At 42.6% G+C, this 20,953-nt stretch overlaps 1 protein-coding gene across 1 annotated transcript in view; it reads right to left on the reverse strand.

Annotated features, from left to right (window-relative positions):
- The window catches only part of PSD3 (pleckstrin and Sec7 domain containing 3), a 492,789-nt gene that overhangs the window by 329,656 nt on the left and 142,180 nt on the right, over nt 1–20,953 (reverse strand). Inside the window, exon 4 of the mRNA XM_010363497.2 lies at nt 17,609–18,004. Within this exon, the coding sequence (XP_010361799.1) occupies nt 17,609–18,004 (396 nt within the window). The remainder of the gene's footprint in view (nt 1–17,608; nt 18,005–20,953) is intronic.

A 20,953-nucleotide genomic window follows, 5' to 3' on the forward strand; every position in this document is an offset into this window, starting at 1 on the left:
TTAAGAGATTTTCATTTATTTAGTTCTCAGAAGTCAACATGGCATCTCAGCTTGACGTTCAGCTTCATTACTCACTTGCCCTATCTTTTCTAAGACAATTGTCCTAAGTTATTTAAAAGGAAGCAAAAATTGCCCGGTAAGACGATGAGTACAGCAAGGTAGAGGAGAAGTACAAAAGGAAAGATAGTCACTATCTCTACTCCCCATGCACAAAAAGGTCTTGTAGCCCAATCCGTTCTGTAGATGGGCAAACTGAGCAGTCATGAGAGGACGCGACTCTTCCCAAGTCTCACCATCAATAGCAGACTTGGACCAACCGAGGTTCCCCTGCTGAAAAGCAGGGCCTCAATAAAGGACCAGCTGAATCAACAAAAGGGAGTGGCTTCCTTAAGAACATGCTGGGCACAGAAACTATTGCTCCCCTCCCTTCTGTATACAGGTGCTTATGCATACCAGGAGCATCCAAGAACAGAGGGGACACAAGATCTCCATAAAAGAGAGACACACTGCAAGGACACCAGAACACCAGACAGCTACAACTGTTCTTGGCCTCCAAAGCATCAACAATTCAGTCTACCTCGACAGGTTAAGAGGAATAAGCCGCTGTCCTTTGAATATCCAGTAAGAGAAACAAACCACAAAATCCACAGAGCACTCTGCAGTCCATCTAGTACTTTCCCATCGTTATTTTATTTCATCCTCACAATAGTCTCACCTTGCAAATAAAGAAACTGAGGACCAAAGAACTCTTACCCAAAGTCACAGCTGGTAAACAATAAGGCGAGAAGTTGAGCCTACATCTTCCAACTCCATATTCAGCACCTTCTATTCTATCTCCACCCAAGGGTATTCATGACAAAAAGCCAAATATAACAGGAGACCAAAGGGCCGACTGAACCACAGCCTCCAGCCAGCTAAACAATGACTAAAATCCCAGCTGGAACCCAACGCAGGCTCTGCCTCCCCAGGACTTCAGGACAGGATTCCACAGCGAGTTCAGATCAGCCCTTGGCTGAGAGGCAAGCTCTTCGAGCTCCTACAGGAACTGTAGGTTAATCACACGCCCCACAACAGCATGGCTGGAGCTGGACCTGTCAAGCACATTCAGCTCTTAGTGACACAACCCAGCTGTGCAGGCGGTTCCCATCAAGGGAGCTCCAGACATTCTGGACACTGTGCCACGGAACTGCAGGGAGGGACCGAGCTGCACAGGGAGCTGGCAAGCCTGACAGAACTTTCCCTACCACATCCGTACTTCTGCACTGACAAGGCAGTTTCAAATCAGATCCCAAAGAGCTACGCAGATTCTGCCTTGCAAGGATAGACTAGAAACTGACAGCGGAGATTCCTTCTGGGGAGTGGGACCGAAGGAACTTCCAATTGAACTTTTACCATCGGATCATATTCCTTTCATAGTATTTTTGAAAACTAGATCAAAATTCAGTGTAAAAGCCATAAGGATGATAGCCTACACCACAAAGTGGTGAAGGCAAAAAAGAAACTGACACCAGATGATGTAAACTAATCACACAAGAAAACTGTTTCAACAAGAGCTTTAGAAACACTGAATTAAATGTAAGAACTTTATAAAGTAGAACAAAGATTCTTATTTGTAAATTTTACAAAAATTTCTCTGGGCTGTAACAGAAGAAACTGAGCCATCTTTCAGGCAGGAAAAAAAAAGGTTTTAGTACTTACTCTGTTAGGCATTTTCACATATTTTATCTCATTTAATCCCAATAACCACGGAATAAAAATAATATCCACAAGTGACAGACCAGGAAACTCAGACCAGGCACTCAGAGAAGCTAAGCAGCTTTCACACAGCTGCAGAGCTACCAACTCTAAAGTGTAAAGACAGAAAGGGACAATCTTGGAACATAGGCACGTCCTTAGAAAGCTGCCAGCACTGCTGGGCAAAGGCAACCTGCACCGACGAAAGAACCCAGACACGACGGCCAGTTCCTGACAGTCCTTTCTCGAGTGGGTCACATGCTGCCTATGGGGTACATGTGTACACAATGCTGCTCCCCATGTTTGTGATGAAACTGACACGCCCTCCCCACTACGGATTTTTCACAAAGTGCTGATGGACTTGCACTAATCCACCCATTTTCCTCTCCCAGCCCCCAGTGCCACTGAAGCCTGCATTTGAGAGATGCCCAGCTGAGATGAGAACAGAGGTGCTACCCTGGAACCTGGCCACAAGGAAGCCCTATTGTGTTTACAGTATGAGTTTGCCCACAGCTTCAAATTCATCACCATCATGCTCTAACATCTAAGTCCTCACGTGCCTGACATAAGGAAGCACAATTTAAACATCCCAATAGCCAATGATCATTAACGCTGACTGAGCTCTTTTAGAGCAGAAGGAATTATGGTCTTTGCTTCCCAAGCACTACACACTAGTTAATCCTCACAGCCACCACCCCTCATGCTAGATACTACTATCATTCCTATTTCATTTAGGAGGAAGGTGAACTTCAGGGATGGTTAAGTAACTCGCTAGAGGCCAAGCTGTAAGGAGTAAAACTTAAGCCTATGGGCCTATGACTCCTAAATCAGACTCACAGCCACCCTGCTTAGGCCTCTCATAAAATATGTTTAATGGCCTTTTTTCCCTCAAGTATTCTGTCATTTTGTATTAAAGTTATAAAACAAAATGTCCAAACAGAAGAGGCAAAATTGTTATACTGATGGGCTAGCCAGACAAACGGCATTATAAAATACTGGAAATAGGAACTTACAATCCGTAGTCAAGGCTAGAAAAGCCAGTTTTAGCAATGCATACCCACAAATATGCCTGTTATAATCATTGACTACCCTGGAAGTTCAAGCCCTGGAGTTCTTGCTGGGTTTTGGATGGTCATGAATTACTCTTCAATTCCAGGCATCTTGAAAATGGACATACTGTCAGTGGGCTAGGCTCACTTCCCCTTCTTTAGCATCCTTGACCTCACTTATCCCCTGCCTGTTGAACATGACAACAGAAACTTTTCCACAAAGAAACCCTGAGGCTGAAATTCCCTCAACTCCAGCGGGGGGCGAAAAAGAAAACAAAAAAACTCCCTATGCCCTTTTCATTCGATAACTGGTTAGTCTTTGAAGTTTCAGGCGTAACATTGAATTCTAAGATGAATCATCTTTCCATACTAACAGCACAGCTAACTTTCCTTTCAGAGCAGTGATACACCAGAATAAGAACGATAGCCTTCTGCAGTAGTCATTACGGACCTCACTACATGACCAAGCTCAAATTAGTGACATTCCACAGCCCGGATGAAGTTTCTCAAAGCGTAGCTGGAGTCCACATGCAGTCTAGGTAGACCAAGCTACGTCTAAGCACCTCAAAGAGCAGCACAACTCCATTAGGGAAAAATCTCATTTTGCCCAAACATTGTAGACACTGTAATAAACATACTCTTCATTTGTCATCCTTATTTAGAAATTAACATATGATCATGTTCCTAAGTCTTTCTCCTAGGATCTCCTTACAATGCTTTTCATTTGAAACAATTTATTTTCAAATCCAAGGAAGTCTCTACAATTACAATTATACATAATCCAGCACTGCCTAGGACCAGACAAAGGCAATAAACCAAATTCCAGTTACCTCCGTCAGCAAACAGTCTGCCCATAATTCTGTCACGAATTGAAGAGCATTCTCCCATTCCATCTGCTCAGCAAACTTTCATCTTCCGCACTGGCTCTTTTAATGTACTTCTAAAGCTGCTTCTGTTGCCAGTACAAACTGCTACACACTGACTCCGCAGTGACATTCTCCCAGAATGCCACTGGATCCCTCAGGGGCTCAGGGATACGAACTTGAAAGAAGTTGAAGGAGGACGTCCCCCTCTTCCCAGCCTCCTCTCTCAACAGAGCTTCCCTCCAAGAGACCTGCTACAAAAGTCCAGACCCAGTGAAGTCACTCATGACCTCACAAACCTCCAGTTTAACTCTTTAAGAGCCAGAGAGCAAGCTGACAGCAGGCAGAAAAGGCAACTGTCTCCACTTATTTGGAGTGGTTGCTGTTTAAGGGAAGTGAGACATTTGTTCAGCATTGTTCAAAACAAAGTAACTTCGGCACTGATTTGGTTTAACAGCACTGAAGTTTTTTGAACAACTACTTTATAGACTGCAGTTTCCTACAGCACACACAGCCTGGTCCTAAAGAAATGACTGAAATAGACAACAAAATAGATTTAAGTCGTTTATATTATACACAATTCAGCTCCGTCAAATTCACACAATCTTATGTAATTTGTGTTTTTCTATTTTCATTTCTAGTTTTGGTTTTCCTGCTCGTGGATGTGAAAATATGTATTGTCCTGTTGTCCAAAGCCTGCTTCAGACACGTAAGTGGCCAGGCGACACTCACAGCTGTCAGACACAGGCAACAACTGCCACAGAAGCATCCGAGAAACCAGGGACAGCAGGAGCTGAGAGCCACTGGAAGCCGTGGTCGCCAGACCTAACCAATGGATGGCAGAGTGTGTGTCAGCCCCTAACAGGGAAAAGACCAGCCTCACTTCAGTCCCTTTTCCACGATTTTCCTTGGGCTCCTGCTATTTCTGTTGGGATATGAGGATTATCAGGACCTGGACATTTAAAAGACTCAAAATTATTTTCTAAACAGAAGTTTAGGGTGGTCTAAACAATTCCCGGCCCCACCCTGACCTACTACATTAGAATCTGCATTTTAACAAGAACATTCACGTGGAAGTTTGCAAAGCACCGGTCTACAACAGTGGTCCATGCAGCAAACCTGGAGGAGTAAAGCTACAGTGTTCTCAAACTTGATTGCACATTAGAATCACACAGGGAGCTCTGTAAGCTTCTCATCTCCAGGCTTCACCGTCAGAGATTCTATTTGTTAGAGTGGCATCTGGACATGGATAGCGTTAAAAACTTCCCAGGCGATTCTGATGTACAGCCTAAGTTGTCAACCCCTTGCTGCTCCCAGGTGTGGGCCTCAGACTCACAGACATCACTTCTAAATAGAAGTGGATAAAAATTATACACTCGAAGACCATGTAATATGCCCTTTCAAGAATGTTCTGGTTCACCAGAAAATGATTATACTTACCATGCAGTAATTTTATTCCTAAATATATACCCAGCCTAGAGAAGTTCTTCCATGTGTGCCCAAAAAGCCACGTGAAGGCTCTGCACATCGCCACGCTGTCTGACATAACCACACAGTCAAAATGCCCATAAATAGACAAATGAAAAAAACAGGTTATAGTATGTTCACTTAATGAATATTATACAGCAATTAAACCGATCGAACTAGGGCCGAGTCAATAAGAATGAATTTCGAATACTGAGAAAAACGGACAATCTAGAAACACAGGTATGTCCTCAAAAAGCAGGCACCACTGCCAGGCAAAGGCAACCTGCACCCATCAAAGAACTGAGACACAATGGCCAGTTTCACAAAAGGAAACAAGAGAGCATGTGTATGAAGTTGGAAAGCTGTGTGAAACAACACTGTGTCACGGTTACAGATGCACATCTCCAAAGGAATGATAAACATCAACAGCTCAGTGAGGTTCACAGCTCATGGTTACTTCACTACCTAGGGAAGGAAACAGAGGAATCGGACCTGGCGGCATAAAGAGGAGAGGAGTCTGCAATTCATCTGAAATGCTTTTATGTCCTAAGTGGGATGATGAGATCACAGGGGTTTATTATTGTGTACAGTTTTTGGTATGCCTCAAATGTTACAGAAGCTTTAGAAAGCCAACTGCATAAAGGCTACAACCTCTTTGAGTGTAGCAACACCTGTTCAGTCTGGACGATTAACAGAACAGGAGGCAGAGGTTAACAATTCCCTTCACTCTCAAATCCCCAAATCCAAGCAGCTGCTACTCCTTCTGCCATAGTTTAGCTCCTTCTATCTGGCACGTCACCCTGCTCCATGCCACCCACAACCCTGTACACATAGCCAACTCATCCTTCACAGCCCACCTCAAAACGCAGCACCCCCACAAGGGCCTCCATGGCATCCCACGATGCAAGTAGCCCCCCCACCTTGGAACCGTACAGCCTGGCTCTCTGCGCTCGGCACTAGAATTATTTCTGAAGTTATGTGATCTGCCTGTTTGGGAGACACCTTGATATCTACCATAGAGCAGCTGCTCATTAAGTTCTTCATTCAACAAAAACTGAGTGCCCAATATGTGCTTACCACTATGCCAGGGGTTCTCCAAGTCCCAAAACGTAGAACTTGAGAAGACCACGGCCTAACAGAAAGGACAGGCCTGTAGCTAATACTTTCAATACTATGTGCTGAATCCTCAAACAGTTGCTAAATGAATGTCAACTATGAATAATGAACTTTTAGGATTGTTTCACAATCGTAACTATTCAATACAGCTTATTTTCTCTATACGAAAGACTTCATAGTATCCCTCTGACAAGAAAATATCCCCTTGTTTGCATTGAGGTGGGCTTCTAAATAGAGTAATTATAAAGACAATAAAAGAATCTATCATTAAACTTCCTCAGTCAAGGAACTGAAGGCTCTTAGAATTATTATTACAGAAAAACAACATCTCAAGTCGATTGGAATTTACCACAGTCCCTTCATACTAAGTGACTCTGAAGAGGTTTTAAAGACAACGTTTCAAGCACTGTTATTACTGATAATAGCCAACATTTATTGAGTTCTCATGAAGTGCCAGTAAATGATTTAGAGAGAGAATTGACTAAAATTTGAACCAAACCACTCCGACTTAAGAACCCACACTCTTCACCACCAAACCATACTGTTTCCTAGGCAGGAAAATCAACCAACCTCGGCTGGTGTCGTTTGGATGGACTCCCTATCACCACCACACCAAAGACAACAGAAGAAATCATTTCCAGGTCCACAGCCAGGAGCACTCACTCTTACAAACCTCCGTCAGGAGAATCCTCCTCTCCAAAAGCAGTTACCTTTAACAGGCTCACTCCCGCTGAGAAGAGAGACTGGCTCCACTCTGTATTCTGCGTCTAAGCAACTTCCAATAAATGCCTCTCAAACTTGAACGTGCTCATGGATCACCTGGGAATGTGTTAAAATGCAAATTTTGCTCGAGTGGGTCTAGGATGATGTCTGAGACACATTTCTAACCAGGCGCAGGTGATGTCTGTTAATCTGAGGCCCACACCTGGGAGCAGCAAGGGGTTGAGAACCTAGGCTGCACATCAGAATCACCTGGGAAGCTTTTACAGCTATCCATGTCCAGGTGCTACTCTAACAAGTAGAATCTCTGACTGATGAAGCCCGGAGATGAGAAGCTTACAGAGCTCCCTGTCTGATTTTAATGTGCAATCAAGTTTGAGAACACTGTACTACAGCTTTACTACTCAAGGTTTGCTGCATGGACCACTGTTGTAGACCAGTGCTTTGCAAACTTCCACGTGAATGGGAACCACGTGGACCTCTTGTTAAAATGCAGATTCTAATGTAGTAGGTCAGGGTGGGGCCCGAGTTTCTGCAATTCTAATAAGCTCCCAAGTGAATGCTGCTGGGTAGCAAGATGGTGAGTAAAAACATCAGAAAATCGCAGGAGTTCAGGGTGTGTGATTTGTAAGGCTTTCCTTTCTTTTAATTTTAGATTCAGAGACCACTAGAATACCTGCAAACACAGCGTCAGGCACAAGCATAAGAAACAGCATATGAGGTATGGGGATTACAAAATGGAAGCATCTATGTAACATTAGACAGGATAGTTTAATATCAATCCTCATTAGCATTCATGAGAAACATATTTACCTTCCCTTGCACCATGGCCACTGTCTGTCTCAAGTGCTAAAAAATGAAGGCTCTGCTAATAGTTTCAGCCAATTCAATAGACAGACATACTTTGGATATATTGCTGGTTCAATTCCAGAATGCTGCAATAAAGCAAATAGCACAATAGAGCAAGTGATACAAATTTCTGGATTTTCTGGTGCCGATAAGAGTTAGGTTTACGCTGTAGTTTCTCAGTGTGCAGCAGCATTATGTCTGAAAACAACAGTGTACATACTTTCATCTAAAAACAAACTTAATTGCTAAAAAATGCTAATGATCATCTGAGTATTCAGCAAGTCCTAATCTTTGCTGATGGAGGGACTTGCCTCAATGTTGATGGCTGCTGACTGATCAGGGTGGTGGTTGCAGAAGGTTGGGGTGGCTGTGGCAATTTCTGAAAACAAGACAAAAATGAAGTTTGCTGCATCAATGGACTCTTCTTTCCATAAAATATTTCTCTGTAGCCTGTGAGGCTACTTGATAGTCTCTCACCCACCACAAAACTTTTTTTTTTTTTTTTCAAAATTAAAGTCAATCCTCTCAAACCCTGCCATTGTTTTATTAACTAAGTTTAAGAAATATTCCAAATCCTTTGTAGTCATCTCAATGAGGTTCACAGCATTTTCATCAAGAGTAGACTTATCTCAAGAAACCATTTTCTTTATTCACCCCTAAGAAGCAACTCTTCATTTATTAAAGTTTTATCACGACACTGCAGCAATTCAGTCACATCTTAAGGCTCCACTTCTCGTTCACTTGCTATTTCCACCACATCTGCAGTTGCTTGATCTACTGGAAGTTTCGAACCACTCAGTCATTCATGAAGGTTGGAATCAACACCTTCCAAATTCCTATTCATGTTGCTATTTTGACCTCCTCCTCCCACAAATCACAAATGTTCTTAATGGCATCTAGAATGGTGACTCCTTTCCAGAAGGTTTTCAACTGACTTTGCCCAGATCCATCAGAGGAATCACCATCTACAGTGGCTACAGCTTTACACAATACATTCCTTCCAGAAAAGTTCAAAGTCAAAATTACTCCTTGATCCACGGCTTGCAGAATGGATATTGTGTGGGCAGGCAAGAGAACAGCATCAGTCTTCTTGTACAGCTCCATCAGAGCTCCCGGGTGACCAGGCATCTTGTCAATGAGTAGCAGTAGTATTTTGAAAAATCTTTTTTCCGTTTTTTTCCCCTAAGCAGTAGGTCTTAACAGTGGGCTTAAAATAGTCAGTAAACCATGCTGTCAGCAGATGTGCTGTTATCTAGCCTTTGTAGTTCCATTTCTAGAGTACAGGTACAGTGGGTTTTTTTTTTTTTTTTTTTTTTTTTGAGATGGAGTTTTGCTCTTGCTGTCCAGGCTGGAGTGCAATGGCACCATCTCGGCTCACTGCAACCTCCGCCTCCTGGGTTCTAGTGATTCTCCTGCCTCAGCCTCCTGAGTAGCTAGGATTACAGGCACCCACCACCACACCCAGCTAATTTTTGTATTTTTAGTAGAGAAGGGGTTTCACCATGTTGGTCAGGCTGGTCTACTGACCTTAGGTGATCTGCCCGCCTCGGCCTCCCAAAGTGCTGGGATTACAAGTGTTAGCCACCATGCCAGGCCAGAGTAGATTTAAATATAATTCTGAAGGGCCGTGGGATTTTCAGCATGGAAAATAAGCACTAACTTCAACTTAGTGTCACCAGCTCTATTAGCTCCTAAGAAGGGTCAGCTTGTCCTTTTAAGCTTTAAGAAAAGGCAATGCCTCGTACTCTGTAGCTAAGAAAGTCCTAGACAGCATCTTTTTCCAACAGACGGCTATTTGGTTTACAATGAAAATGTGTTGTTTAGTGTAGCTCCCTCTATCAATTATCCCAGTAGATCTGGATAACTCGCTGCAGCTTCTACATCAGTACCTGCTGCTTCGCCTAGTACTTTTATGTTATGGAGATGGCTTCTTTCCTTAAACCTCATAAACCAATCTCTGCTGGCTTCCAGCTTTTTGGCTGCAGTTCCCTCACCTCTCAGCTTTCACAGAATTGAAGAGAGTTAAAGCCTTGCTCTGGCTTTAGCCTAAGGAGACATTGTGACTGATTTGATCTTCTATCCAGACCATTAAAACTTTCTCTATCCAGAAATAAGGCGTTTCTCTTATGATTCATAGGTTCAATGAAGCAGCACTTTTAATTTCTTTCAAGAACTTTTCATTGCATTCACCACTTGGCTGATTGGTGTAAGAGGTCTAGCTTTCAGCGTATTTTGGCTTTCAACATGCCTTCCTTACCAAGTTTAATCCTTTCTAGAATTTTATTTAAAGTGAGAGACGTGAAACTCTTCCTTTCATTTGAACATTTAGAGGCACTGCAGGGTTATTAACTGTCCTAATCTCAATATTGTGTGTCTCAGGGAACAGGCCTGAGGAGAGGGAGAGGGGGGCGGGAACAGTTGATTTCATGGAGCAATCAGAACACACAAAACCAACCTGATAAGGTTTGCCATGTTATATGGGCACGGTTTGTGGTGCTCCGAAACGATGACAATAGTAACATCAAAGATCTCTGACCACAGTCACCATAACAGATTCAACAGTAATGAAAAAGCCGGAAACACTGAGGTAATTACTAAAATGTGACACAGAGACACAAAGTGAGCACCTGTCATCAGAAAAAATGGCACCAAAAGACTTGTGTGAGGCAGGGCTGCCACAAATCTGTAATTTGAATAAAAAAAAAAAAGATTATCTTCAAAGAGCAATAAAGCTAAGTGCAATAAAATGAGGTTTGCCTGTAGGTCTGTATTTCAGTTTACAGCGAGCTTATAAAGTGAAAAACAAGATTCAAGTACTGTAAACCAGCCCCTTTGGAGTTCAGGCAAATTTGTACTCCTGTGTAAAACGCCTTCAGAGAACGATTTACTCAGGAAAGTCGGTGTCTTTTTTTCCTCCCCAAACCAAGGTTCGATGGATTACATCCAGTATTGCAAATATGGTGCTAAGAGACCTCTGCTAACGTGAACATCACTTCCTTTAAAAGTTAAATAGCGTACTGATACAGGAATAAAAATACTGCTGTATCATCTCGATCAATTGAAGTATTAACCACCATTCCAGTTTTTATTTAGACCCATGATTCTCCTTGTAATCACTCATACTTCCAATGTCCGTTATCATTTGATGCCATTCTTTGATCAAAGCTCATCCAAATAACAGGCGCCCCACCATGCTCTTCACATTAATAGCCACCAATATCCAGGGAATGACTTCGGTTTGTTTTAAGGTTTAAACCACAGAATCAGAATGTCTCCAGGAATAGGCTATCTCAAATCCAGGACCATTTCCTGAGGTCATCGCTAATTTATAAAAGAGGGACCAAACAGGGAGGGCACAAGACCAACAGGGTGAGGGCTGTCTGAAGGGCACTGAAAGAACAACCAAGGACCCACAGTGCACTTAGCTTCCATCCTGGGCTCCCTGACAATCGACCCACTGTTGGAGAAGGGACAAAGCACAGAAGAGCTGCCAGGAAACTGACCTTACACGGCACATTTTCTACAGAGATGGCATTAGAAGGACACATAAGTAAAACCTAAGGGCTCCTGTGTGAGCCCCTCACAGTCCCACCCTCAGCCCACTCCTCACCCTTCAGAGCTTTCTCATGCCCACAGCTGCAAGTGTCACGTCTACAAGGGTGACTCCAAAGTCTCTCCAGTGACCTTCAGTCCCATATTCCCACCAGCCCTACACAAGTAACCCTCTCTGTCCTCCAATTCGACCTCTTTGTATCTGATCCCACGAGGTGTCCTCCTGCCAACCCTGCTGCTTCCCCCAACTCCGGTGGAGGGTCTCTTGCTCCAGCCAGTCACCCATGCTTGAACTCTCACAATCACTTTGACTCAGTCCCACGTGTCCTAGAGTCAAACATTCATCAAATCCTTGCATCTTTCTTTTTACCAGGCTGTTTCTTATCTATTTTCTCATTATTCCCTAGACTCTTAGACTACTACAAAACCCATAATAGGTTTAAAATAAGTATCCACAAACTAGAACTTAGCAAAGTCTTACCACAAAACTGTAAATTGGTTGATAAGGCTATTTCCATCTTACCAATGAGCAATCAGAAGTTCCACGAATGAAAAGACCTGCCCGAGATCAAGCTGCCAAGAAAGAGGATGGCTTCGCCTCCTGTCTTCTATGTCAACTCTCCAGGTTTATTCCACCTACCACAGTGCACTACGCTTCACAGAAAGAAAGTAATTTCTAGGGAAGCCCTGGAGGAAGTGTCTGGTGCAGGGCTTCTGTCCATGGCCAAGTGGCAGGATAACTTTTCTCTGGGTTACTACTGTCGTTGGTATTCATTTGTATTTAATGAGCTCCTACTGTGTACCAGACATCGTTAGGCCACGTGACTTTCTTTTCTTCATTTTTGTTCCATCTGATTAATCTCATATGCTCCTCCTTCCTTTACAACATAGGTATTGTTAATTTCATTTTACACTTGGAAAGGGTCTCGGATTTTATGTATTTATTCATAAATACACACTTAGAAAGTGAAACAATTCAAAACCAGGAACAACCGGTTCTGAGACCTGGAAGAGCCCCTAACCCACATCATGGATCTGGAACTCCTTTGTGGTTAAAAAAAAAAAAATCAAATCACCATTATATTACTTTGGAAAGAACCCAGAGAGAGAAAAATGAGAACCTCTTTTTTGACTGAACAAAGTTAAAATGTGGAAGAAAAGGATTAAAGAGATTACTGAAGCAACAGCAACCAGCTCATGACGTCACGAGGCGGCAGAGCTTCCCACCACGAATGGCAGAAGAGAAGCCGGGAGCTCCGTGGGCAGCCAGATCTCTCCAATTTCACAACATCAAAATGTTGTTCTCTGTCACCAGCTTCACTAATGTCACATTATTTTTAATTTATTCTCTTATATTTATGTATTATATTAAAGTGGCTTCAAGTTTAAACTGGGATGCTGAAACAATTTTTCAAATCACATTTCAACAAATTTCTACTTCTTCTTTCACATGAATTCTTCCTAAGCGGACAAACAATATGGATAGAGAAAAACTGAGGAAGAAAGAGAGTAATTTCCAAACACTGCATTCCATTTGAGAAAAGAGAGAAAAAAATAAGAGCAAGGCAAAAAAGTCCCCACAAATATTAAATTCAGAGTGAGCTGAAGACAGACTGAAGTGCTTCCCTCAGGCAGATCAGCTGCACGCAGATGTAATTCACCTGTTCCGCTGTACCGTTGGTATCCTGAGCAAGATCTGAAAGGAAAACTAGGAAGCTAAGACATAAAATAGATCCATCACACTACAAAGGTTATCTCAAAAACCAGCTTCATATATTTCAGGGAACCAAAAAACAAGTTCCTGCCATGTCACTGTATTTACTATTTCTTTTTCTCCTGTCCAAACCCAAGCTCAATGGAAATGGACAATATTCAGCTCTGTTGATGGTCACAGTGACAACACTTGTGCCTTAAGAACTTACTGATTGGAGTTGTGGTCATCCGCTGATAAGCCGGCCAGCGAGAAGCACCCAGACACAACGGAACCCATTGAAACGGGTGTAACTGTAAGTCTCTAATTATCCTTTCTAATTTTGGAGCCATGTGACAGGACTTCACACAGCACCACTGACCCCTGGTCAGCCTGAGTGCCATGTAGCTGGACCACACAGGGAGGGGATGCTTCTCTTTGCTTCTTCATTAAACTATTGCGTTCCATGCATAGGGTGAGCTGTTTCTGGCTGACATGTGGCTCACTGATCAACAGGAAGGCAGAGCACCTGGGAGAATGTATTAGGCTGGTGCAAAAGTAACTGCAGTTTGCCATTGAAAGTAATGACAAAAACCTTAATTACGTTTGTGGCAACCTAATAGTCCGTGCAGATTTATTCCAGGATTTTAAGAGGCTTTTTCACCTTACACAGAGTGAGCTGCTTGATGTCACAAAGGCATTTAATACTTTTAAAGACAAATAGACAGGCACTGAAAAAAAAAAAAAAGTCTTTCCCAACTGGATACTAGAATATTATAGATTTGGAATATTTTCTTCTTTGACTTGAGTAGAGAGAGTAACAGGGATGAACAACGTCCCTCTGGCCACCAAAGGATGGCTGAGCCCAAGCCTGGAAGGCATTTCTGAGGGAAAGAACTAAGTGCTACAACACCCCAGTCAGCTTTCCCCACCTCTCTCACCTTTCTCTAAAAGAGCAATTCAGCCAAGAACAATGTCATCCTGTGTTCAGAAAAAATTACCGTCCAATACTGCCAATGAAATAATCTTTAATGACAAAGTAAAGACAGATGTTGAAACAGAAAAGGATTTAAAAGGAAATCTAGGCAATACCAAAGCAAATACATTTTTGTTTTGTTGAAGATATCTGGTCTTGTTCTAGATCTACCATGAAATCATTATCCCTTGGTCCAGTTCAGCACAGTCCAGTAAGAGCACGGGCTCTGGAGGCTGGCTGCCTGTGTTCGAGGGCTGAGTATGCCACTTACCATCTGTGTGACCTTGAGCAAGTTACTCAGCCTCTCTGCATCTCGGTTTCCTTATTTGGAAAATTAGAACACTAATAGTTCCTTCCTTCCTCCTAGCTCATGATGAGAACCAAACATCATGTGTTTACTAAATAAATAAAATCTATGGGCTACATATGACACACAATTATATTCAGAGACTAGCTAAAGTAATAATATTTTTTACAAGCTAACGACTAACACTTTATACATTAAAATCAATACTTAATTTCCTTGGTTCACGTCTACCAAATATCAAGGAGGCGTGATCAGGGGAGAATTCATTAGTCTTATTCCTTGTCTTCTGTGCCTTCCTCAGAGCTCACTTTATCCAATGTGCTCAGACCCCCACCTCTAGCAAGGAAGCAGGAGAGGCAGGTGAACACAGATGGAATGAAGGCATGGGCACTGCTTTTACTTATCACTTTTCTTTTGTAAATATATTAATACAATTGAATTTTTTTTTTCCCTTTAATTCTAACACTTGGGCCCTCAGTGCTTGGCTGAAGGACAGGCTTAATACCTCAATGTCCACTTCCTTACCTCAGCAGAGGGATATTTTAACATAGACGAAATTTTAAAAGGCCAGCTCACTGATTGCTTTAAAAATATGTGAAAACATGTTTGTTATTGACCTGGTAAATTTTCCCTCAAATTGAACGCATACACTGCCACCACCACCACCAATAAGCAGCTCTACATTGAGAACTTAGTTTCTTGAAAACAGATAATCTCAGACTTCCGGCTTTATCGACACATGGCATGAGAGAAATCAGATCAAAAGAAGAATAACAATATGAGAGAACCAACACCCAGCACAGTGAATGAATCTGGCCTAGGAGTCAGACAACTTGAATTCTAGTACAGTATCTATCACAAGACAGCCACGTGGCTTTGGGTAATATATCCCACCAAACTGGAATACAGATTCTATATTATTTAAAAAAAATTTTAAAAAGCTATCTGAGGCCCATTCAAGTAGTAAAATGTCCTAATTCTCTAACCCACAATACTAACACATTCTTTTGTGGTTGCAGCTTCTCCAAATCACCATGGAAGGCAGAAGAGGGTAAAGAAAAATATGAGTTTTCCAGTTTTCTTAAAATTTCTTAGGATCATTAAACCTGCCCTACCTTTTAACCTTGAATAGAGGCGTACATCAGAAAATAAAGCTTCCTCCACTTATAACTACTTATTATCATATGCCAACCTCAAATAACACAAAATGGGGGGTCCCGCAAGCTTGTCTGTCCAAGCCACTGGCAGTGCTCAGTGCACGGCAGGATGACCGCCGTCAGGAATCGTACAGGAGGAGTGCCCGGGCTTGGGGAGAGGTGAGCTGGCATGTCTCCAAGGTGCTTGTCACTCAGCACTAGAATGTGGTCCTTTACTACTAGACAAGATCTCCTAGTTTGACAATGAAGGGACACAGCTGAAACTTTATCTCAACACAGCCTGAAGGATACCACTGTTCAAATCTGAGACGCTAAAACACTCTAACCCACTCCAATACTCTCTCTCAACTATTTAACTCTGTCCATCCTCGTGACTGGCACCCATGCTGGCCCAAACGATGACAACCTCCCGTTCTAAGTGCACAAGCCGTACATTTAACAAACCTTTCACCCAATTCCTTCACTGATGTTCATCTCTTGGCTTCACTTACAACCACTCCCTGTGGCTTCTGCAGTGAAGCCTCTCCGCCCAAAATGCTTCAGTTCCCCAAACCATGTTTGGTGTGTAATAGAAACAACTTCCACTCACCCTAGAAAACTGAGTTGGGATTTCCATGAGATTATCTGCAAACCTTTCCTACAGCATTTTATCACAATTTGCAGTCCTCAGAGATGATGGTAAAAGGGGAGGACTAAGGTGGCACCCTCTGCCGAGGAGCACCCCCTTGCAGGGACACTGTTTTCAGGGATGCTTCCTCTCCAGGACTCTTCCACTGACAGACATTCTGATCTCAGAGATACAGGAAGTCTAGATGTGGACTAACCAGGCAACCAGTTCATATGCACACACTTACCCAGGCTCTGCTTTGTACCATGTCCTGTGTGAGGTGCGTTAGTCTCTATTAACCCTTTAAATCTCACGGCCTCACAACACACTGGATCGTTCACCCCATTTCGTAAATAAATAAATCAACTTTCAGAGAAAATAAGTGGCTCGCCCAAGTAATTCAGACCAAACTCTTGTGGTTTTGACACCTTGTTCTTTTTATTCTCACTGTGACCCAATAAGACAACCGATATCCACAATCCATTTTCACAAGGAAATGCATCGCTACAGTGTCACAAGGTGCCAATCCTGAATTTGCTCATCCAATGAACTATTAACCTTCAAATTGGTTATAGAAAATGCTCAGCACAGGACAGACTGCCCAAAAAGAGAGGTGCATTGAAAACCTGTATTACTAGCTTTTTTTTTTTTTTTAAACAAAAAGCACTGGTATTATTTCATACAGCTTTGAACAGTTTTAAAATAGCTGATCACCATTTAACACCCCCCACCAGCTCCATACAAACATACACACACACACACATACACACACACAAATGTATCAAAACAAAATTCATAAAATTGTCGCAGGTAGATAACCTGAGGATGACGAGCATGAAGAAATGAAATGCTGGGTAATCCATAAATAGATGTGGAATCCCCAGATGACAGGCAAGGTGCATACAACGTACAAAATGTGTCATTTTATCTCCCAGATAGACTAAAATCCTAAAGTAGAGAGAGAAAATAAATACGCAGCCTAGACCAAGATATCAGCTCTCTCAAGCATCTGTCTAATTGGATCCTTCCTTCAACATGTCTAGAACAGGAGGACAGAATAGGACCTCTCAGAGCGAAAGACTGGAAGAGACTTTGCTGACTGTATAGTCCACCACTTTAGTTTCCAATGAAGGAATCTCTGAACTAATCAAATAACCTTCTTGAAGTCATCAACCACTCTCAGTGCCAAACTAAAGCTACGATCTCTCAGTGTTCTTTTCACAGCACCAAGTCACTGCCATTGTCGGAGCTGATACATCCCCAAATATTTGTTTGGTATCCAATTTATATATAATCATCCAGGAAATACCACAGACTAAAATGATCACAGTTTGCCAATTTGACAAACCCCTAAGGTGTGTCCTCCCTGCCCTAAAACTCAAATTACTTTTTACTCACATCATTGGCTTATATCCACAGAAATTGGCCAAATGATTTAAAAACATATCCCACACTCAGATTCCCAAAGAAGAAATCCTACAAAAACCACCAGTATGAAATGTATGAGAATGGGACGAGTACCTTCCCCAGAAAGCAATCTCCGGGGTGCCTTTCGTGTAGATGGAGTCGTTGGCATCATTCAGGCCACTGGTGACCCCACTAGAATAGCCCATCACGATTCCACCATCTGCTGACACACTCAGGATATCCTGAAGTCCTCCCCTTGATGTCCTCTCCAAGAACTGACCACCTTCTTTAATGCGCTGTTGTATCATTGGAGTGAGGGGCATTTCAAAGCTAAAATAGCTATCAGGCTCTGAGTATAATGTCTCCAGGGACTCCGCACTGTAGTATAAAGAAGTGTTGTCCAAAATGGTTTCAAACTGGGAGCTGTACACATCAGTGGAGTCCTCCGTATATCCAGGCCCGAGGATGTCTTCATCTTCCCCCTTAACGTGCTCCTCTTGTTCAGTGATCCTGGAAAGTAAATAAGAGTGAGGAATTCCAAGATTAGGTTAATGTCTTTATTTTTCCCCCTTCAATCATATAAAAAGGACAACATTCTGAAGATCGAACTCTTCTATTCATTGACTTATATCTTAACATATTTGGGAAGGAAGCTATGAAACATAATCAGGTTGAAAAATTCTCACCATATATGTGGCTAGGACACTATAAATAATTTAATAAAGTTTCAAACTAGTTTCCTAATGTGTGAATACATCTGGTCCACTGAATGTATGAATAAAATATTCAATTCTCATTTTAGCCAACTATACCGTGCACATTCAGATTATTTGCAACTACCAGCATTCCTAATTATAACAGAATCAGATAAATATATCATGTAAACTTGATACGGCAAAATTTCGGTAAAAATACACCAAACTTTCATCAGTTGATTAATACTTTCTGATTTAAATAAGGCCAAATGCTCTCAAGCAGATGACTACATCAGAAGCCAAGAGCTGCCCCCTGCTGACAACAGAGCAGCACTGCAGAGAGATTTCAGGTCCAAAATTAGATAGCCAAGGAACAGCCTAACAAAAGCCAACAGAAGCCAAGGCTAACCAAAGCCTTGAGAGATTAGAAACAGCTCAAAAGTCAATATACAGGGTGGGGCATTCACTTCGGCACACAAATGTGAACAATTAATATGCAGCATGTTCTTCAAATATTAAAAATGAACATTAGGATAACTAAGTAAAAAAACTTGGGAGATAGTTAACTAGGAAGAGCAAGAGGTCAAGAGTTAGAAAAACCGGAAGCTGAACTTTGGCTGCCTCAATTACTAGCTCTATCACTTGAAGTAACTTTACTTAACCTCTCTGAGCCTCAGATTCCTACAAATAGGAATACAATAGAAATAGGAATTATCTATTAAGCATCTCATAAGTCATCCACATTCCCAGGTATTACTGGAATCCACATTCAACATTGCAATTGGTTTGTTGTTTTTAAATACTGAAGGTCAGCCAAGGACCAAATGCTATGTTCTTAGTGGCTTCCCACTGCACTTGGCATAAACCGGACCGTTCCTAAGACGATGCTCCTCCCCACCTCTCCACACTCACTGCACCCCATTCTCCCCTCCTCTTTTTTTTTGAGATGCAGTCTAACTCTGTCACCCAGGCTGGGGTGCGTTGGTGCAATCTCAGTTCACTGCAGCTTCCGCCTCCCAGGTTCAAGTGACTCTCCTGCCTCAGCCTCTCAAGTAGCTGGGATTACAGGCACGTAACACAACGCCGGGCTAATTTTTGTATTTTTAGCAGAGACGGGGTTTCACCATGTTGGCCAGGCTGGTCTCGAACTCCCAACCTCGGGTGATCCACCCGCCTCAGCCTCCGAAAGTGCTGAGATTACAGGTGCGAGCCCCCATGCCCAGCCTCCCCTGCTCTTCAGGCACCAGCCACACACAGGTGGAGTTTCAAATCTTCAAGCCTGGCACAGGCCTTGACTTCACACATCTGCAGGAAGCATACAGTAGTCAGGGAGCTCAGCAGCCTCCTGTGAACATGCTGTTCCCTCTGCCTGGAATATTCTTCCTACCCCTTTTCTGCCTGGCAAACGTATTCCTTCCTCACGTCTCAGTTTAATTTCCATTTCCACAGAAAAGCTTTGTCCAAGCCATCAACTGAACTGGCCTCTCCCCTCCATCCAAATTATTCTTTCTCGTAGGTCTCTGTTCTTTTCCTTCACAGAACCTAGCACACTTTGTGATCCTATACCTATTAGCATGTTTATGTGATCAATGTTTATCTTCAGCCATAGATTCCATGAGGACAGTAACCGTGAGCTGCATCTATTTTGAACATTCTTTTATGCCCAGCATCTTACAGTGTCAGGACATAGGAGACAGCCGAAAAATATTTGTGGGAAGAAAAGAAGAATGAATTATTAATCTGAACAACAGTAAAAGTATATATTCCAGTGGGAATATAAACACTGGGCCACATGCCACATATCAAGGCCGCTTTGGAGGGAAGTCTGGAGAGCTGATGGGTTGGGGAGGGGAGTGGGAAGGATCCTGCCAGTGATCCCAAAGGAGCAACACTCTCAGTGGGTTTGTTAACTGCAGAGGAAAAGGCATTTCCTTACACCGAACAAGAAAACAAGAAACAACCCTCAGCTTTGACACTGATGCTCTCCTGTATAAACTATAAAACATGGTGTCATGAGGACTGACAGAAGAAAAGATGGTACCAATTAGAGGTACAGTACATAACAAATGACTACGATCGAAGGGAGTGGAGAAAGATGGGTCATGTCTGCCATTTATCCAGGGTCTAAGCCAGTGTAGATGTCAGAAATGCAGAGAAAGACCAGGAAATACCCCATGACGCCAAGTTTCACTCATAAAGGCCATAAATCTCATAAGTGAGAGTTAAACAATGAGAACATACGGGCACAGGGAGGAGAACATCACCCACCGGGCCCTGTCGGGATGGGGGGCAAGGGCAGGGATAGCATTAGGAGAAATACCTAATGTAGATGACGGGTTGATGGGTGCAGCAAACCACCAGAGCACATGTATACCTATGTAACAAACCTGCATGTTCTGCACATGTAGCCCAGAACTTAAAGTATAATTAAAAAATAATAATAAAAGCCATAAATCAAAATATATGCTACTTGTGAGAAGAAGAAATTCCCATGTGAATACCAGGGATAAACTGAATTATAAAATCCACTTCTGACCCCGAGATGTCATTTCTTTTTTTTTTTTATTTTTATTTTTATTTATTTTTTTTTTTGAGACGGAGTCTTGCTCTGCCGCCCAGGCTGGAGTGCAGTGGCCGGATCTCAGCTCACTGCAAGCTCCGCCTCCCGGGTTCACGCCATTCTCCTGTCTCAGCCTCCCGAGTAGCTGGGACTACAGGCGCCCGCCTCGTCGCCCGGCTAGTTTTTTGTATTTTTTAGTAGAGA

This window comes from Rhinopithecus roxellana, chromosome 9, assembly GCF_007565055.1.
Source record: "Rhinopithecus roxellana isolate Shanxi Qingling chromosome 9, ASM756505v1, whole genome shotgun sequence".
NCBI lineage: Eukaryota > Metazoa > Chordata > Mammalia > Primates > Cercopithecidae > Rhinopithecus > Rhinopithecus roxellana.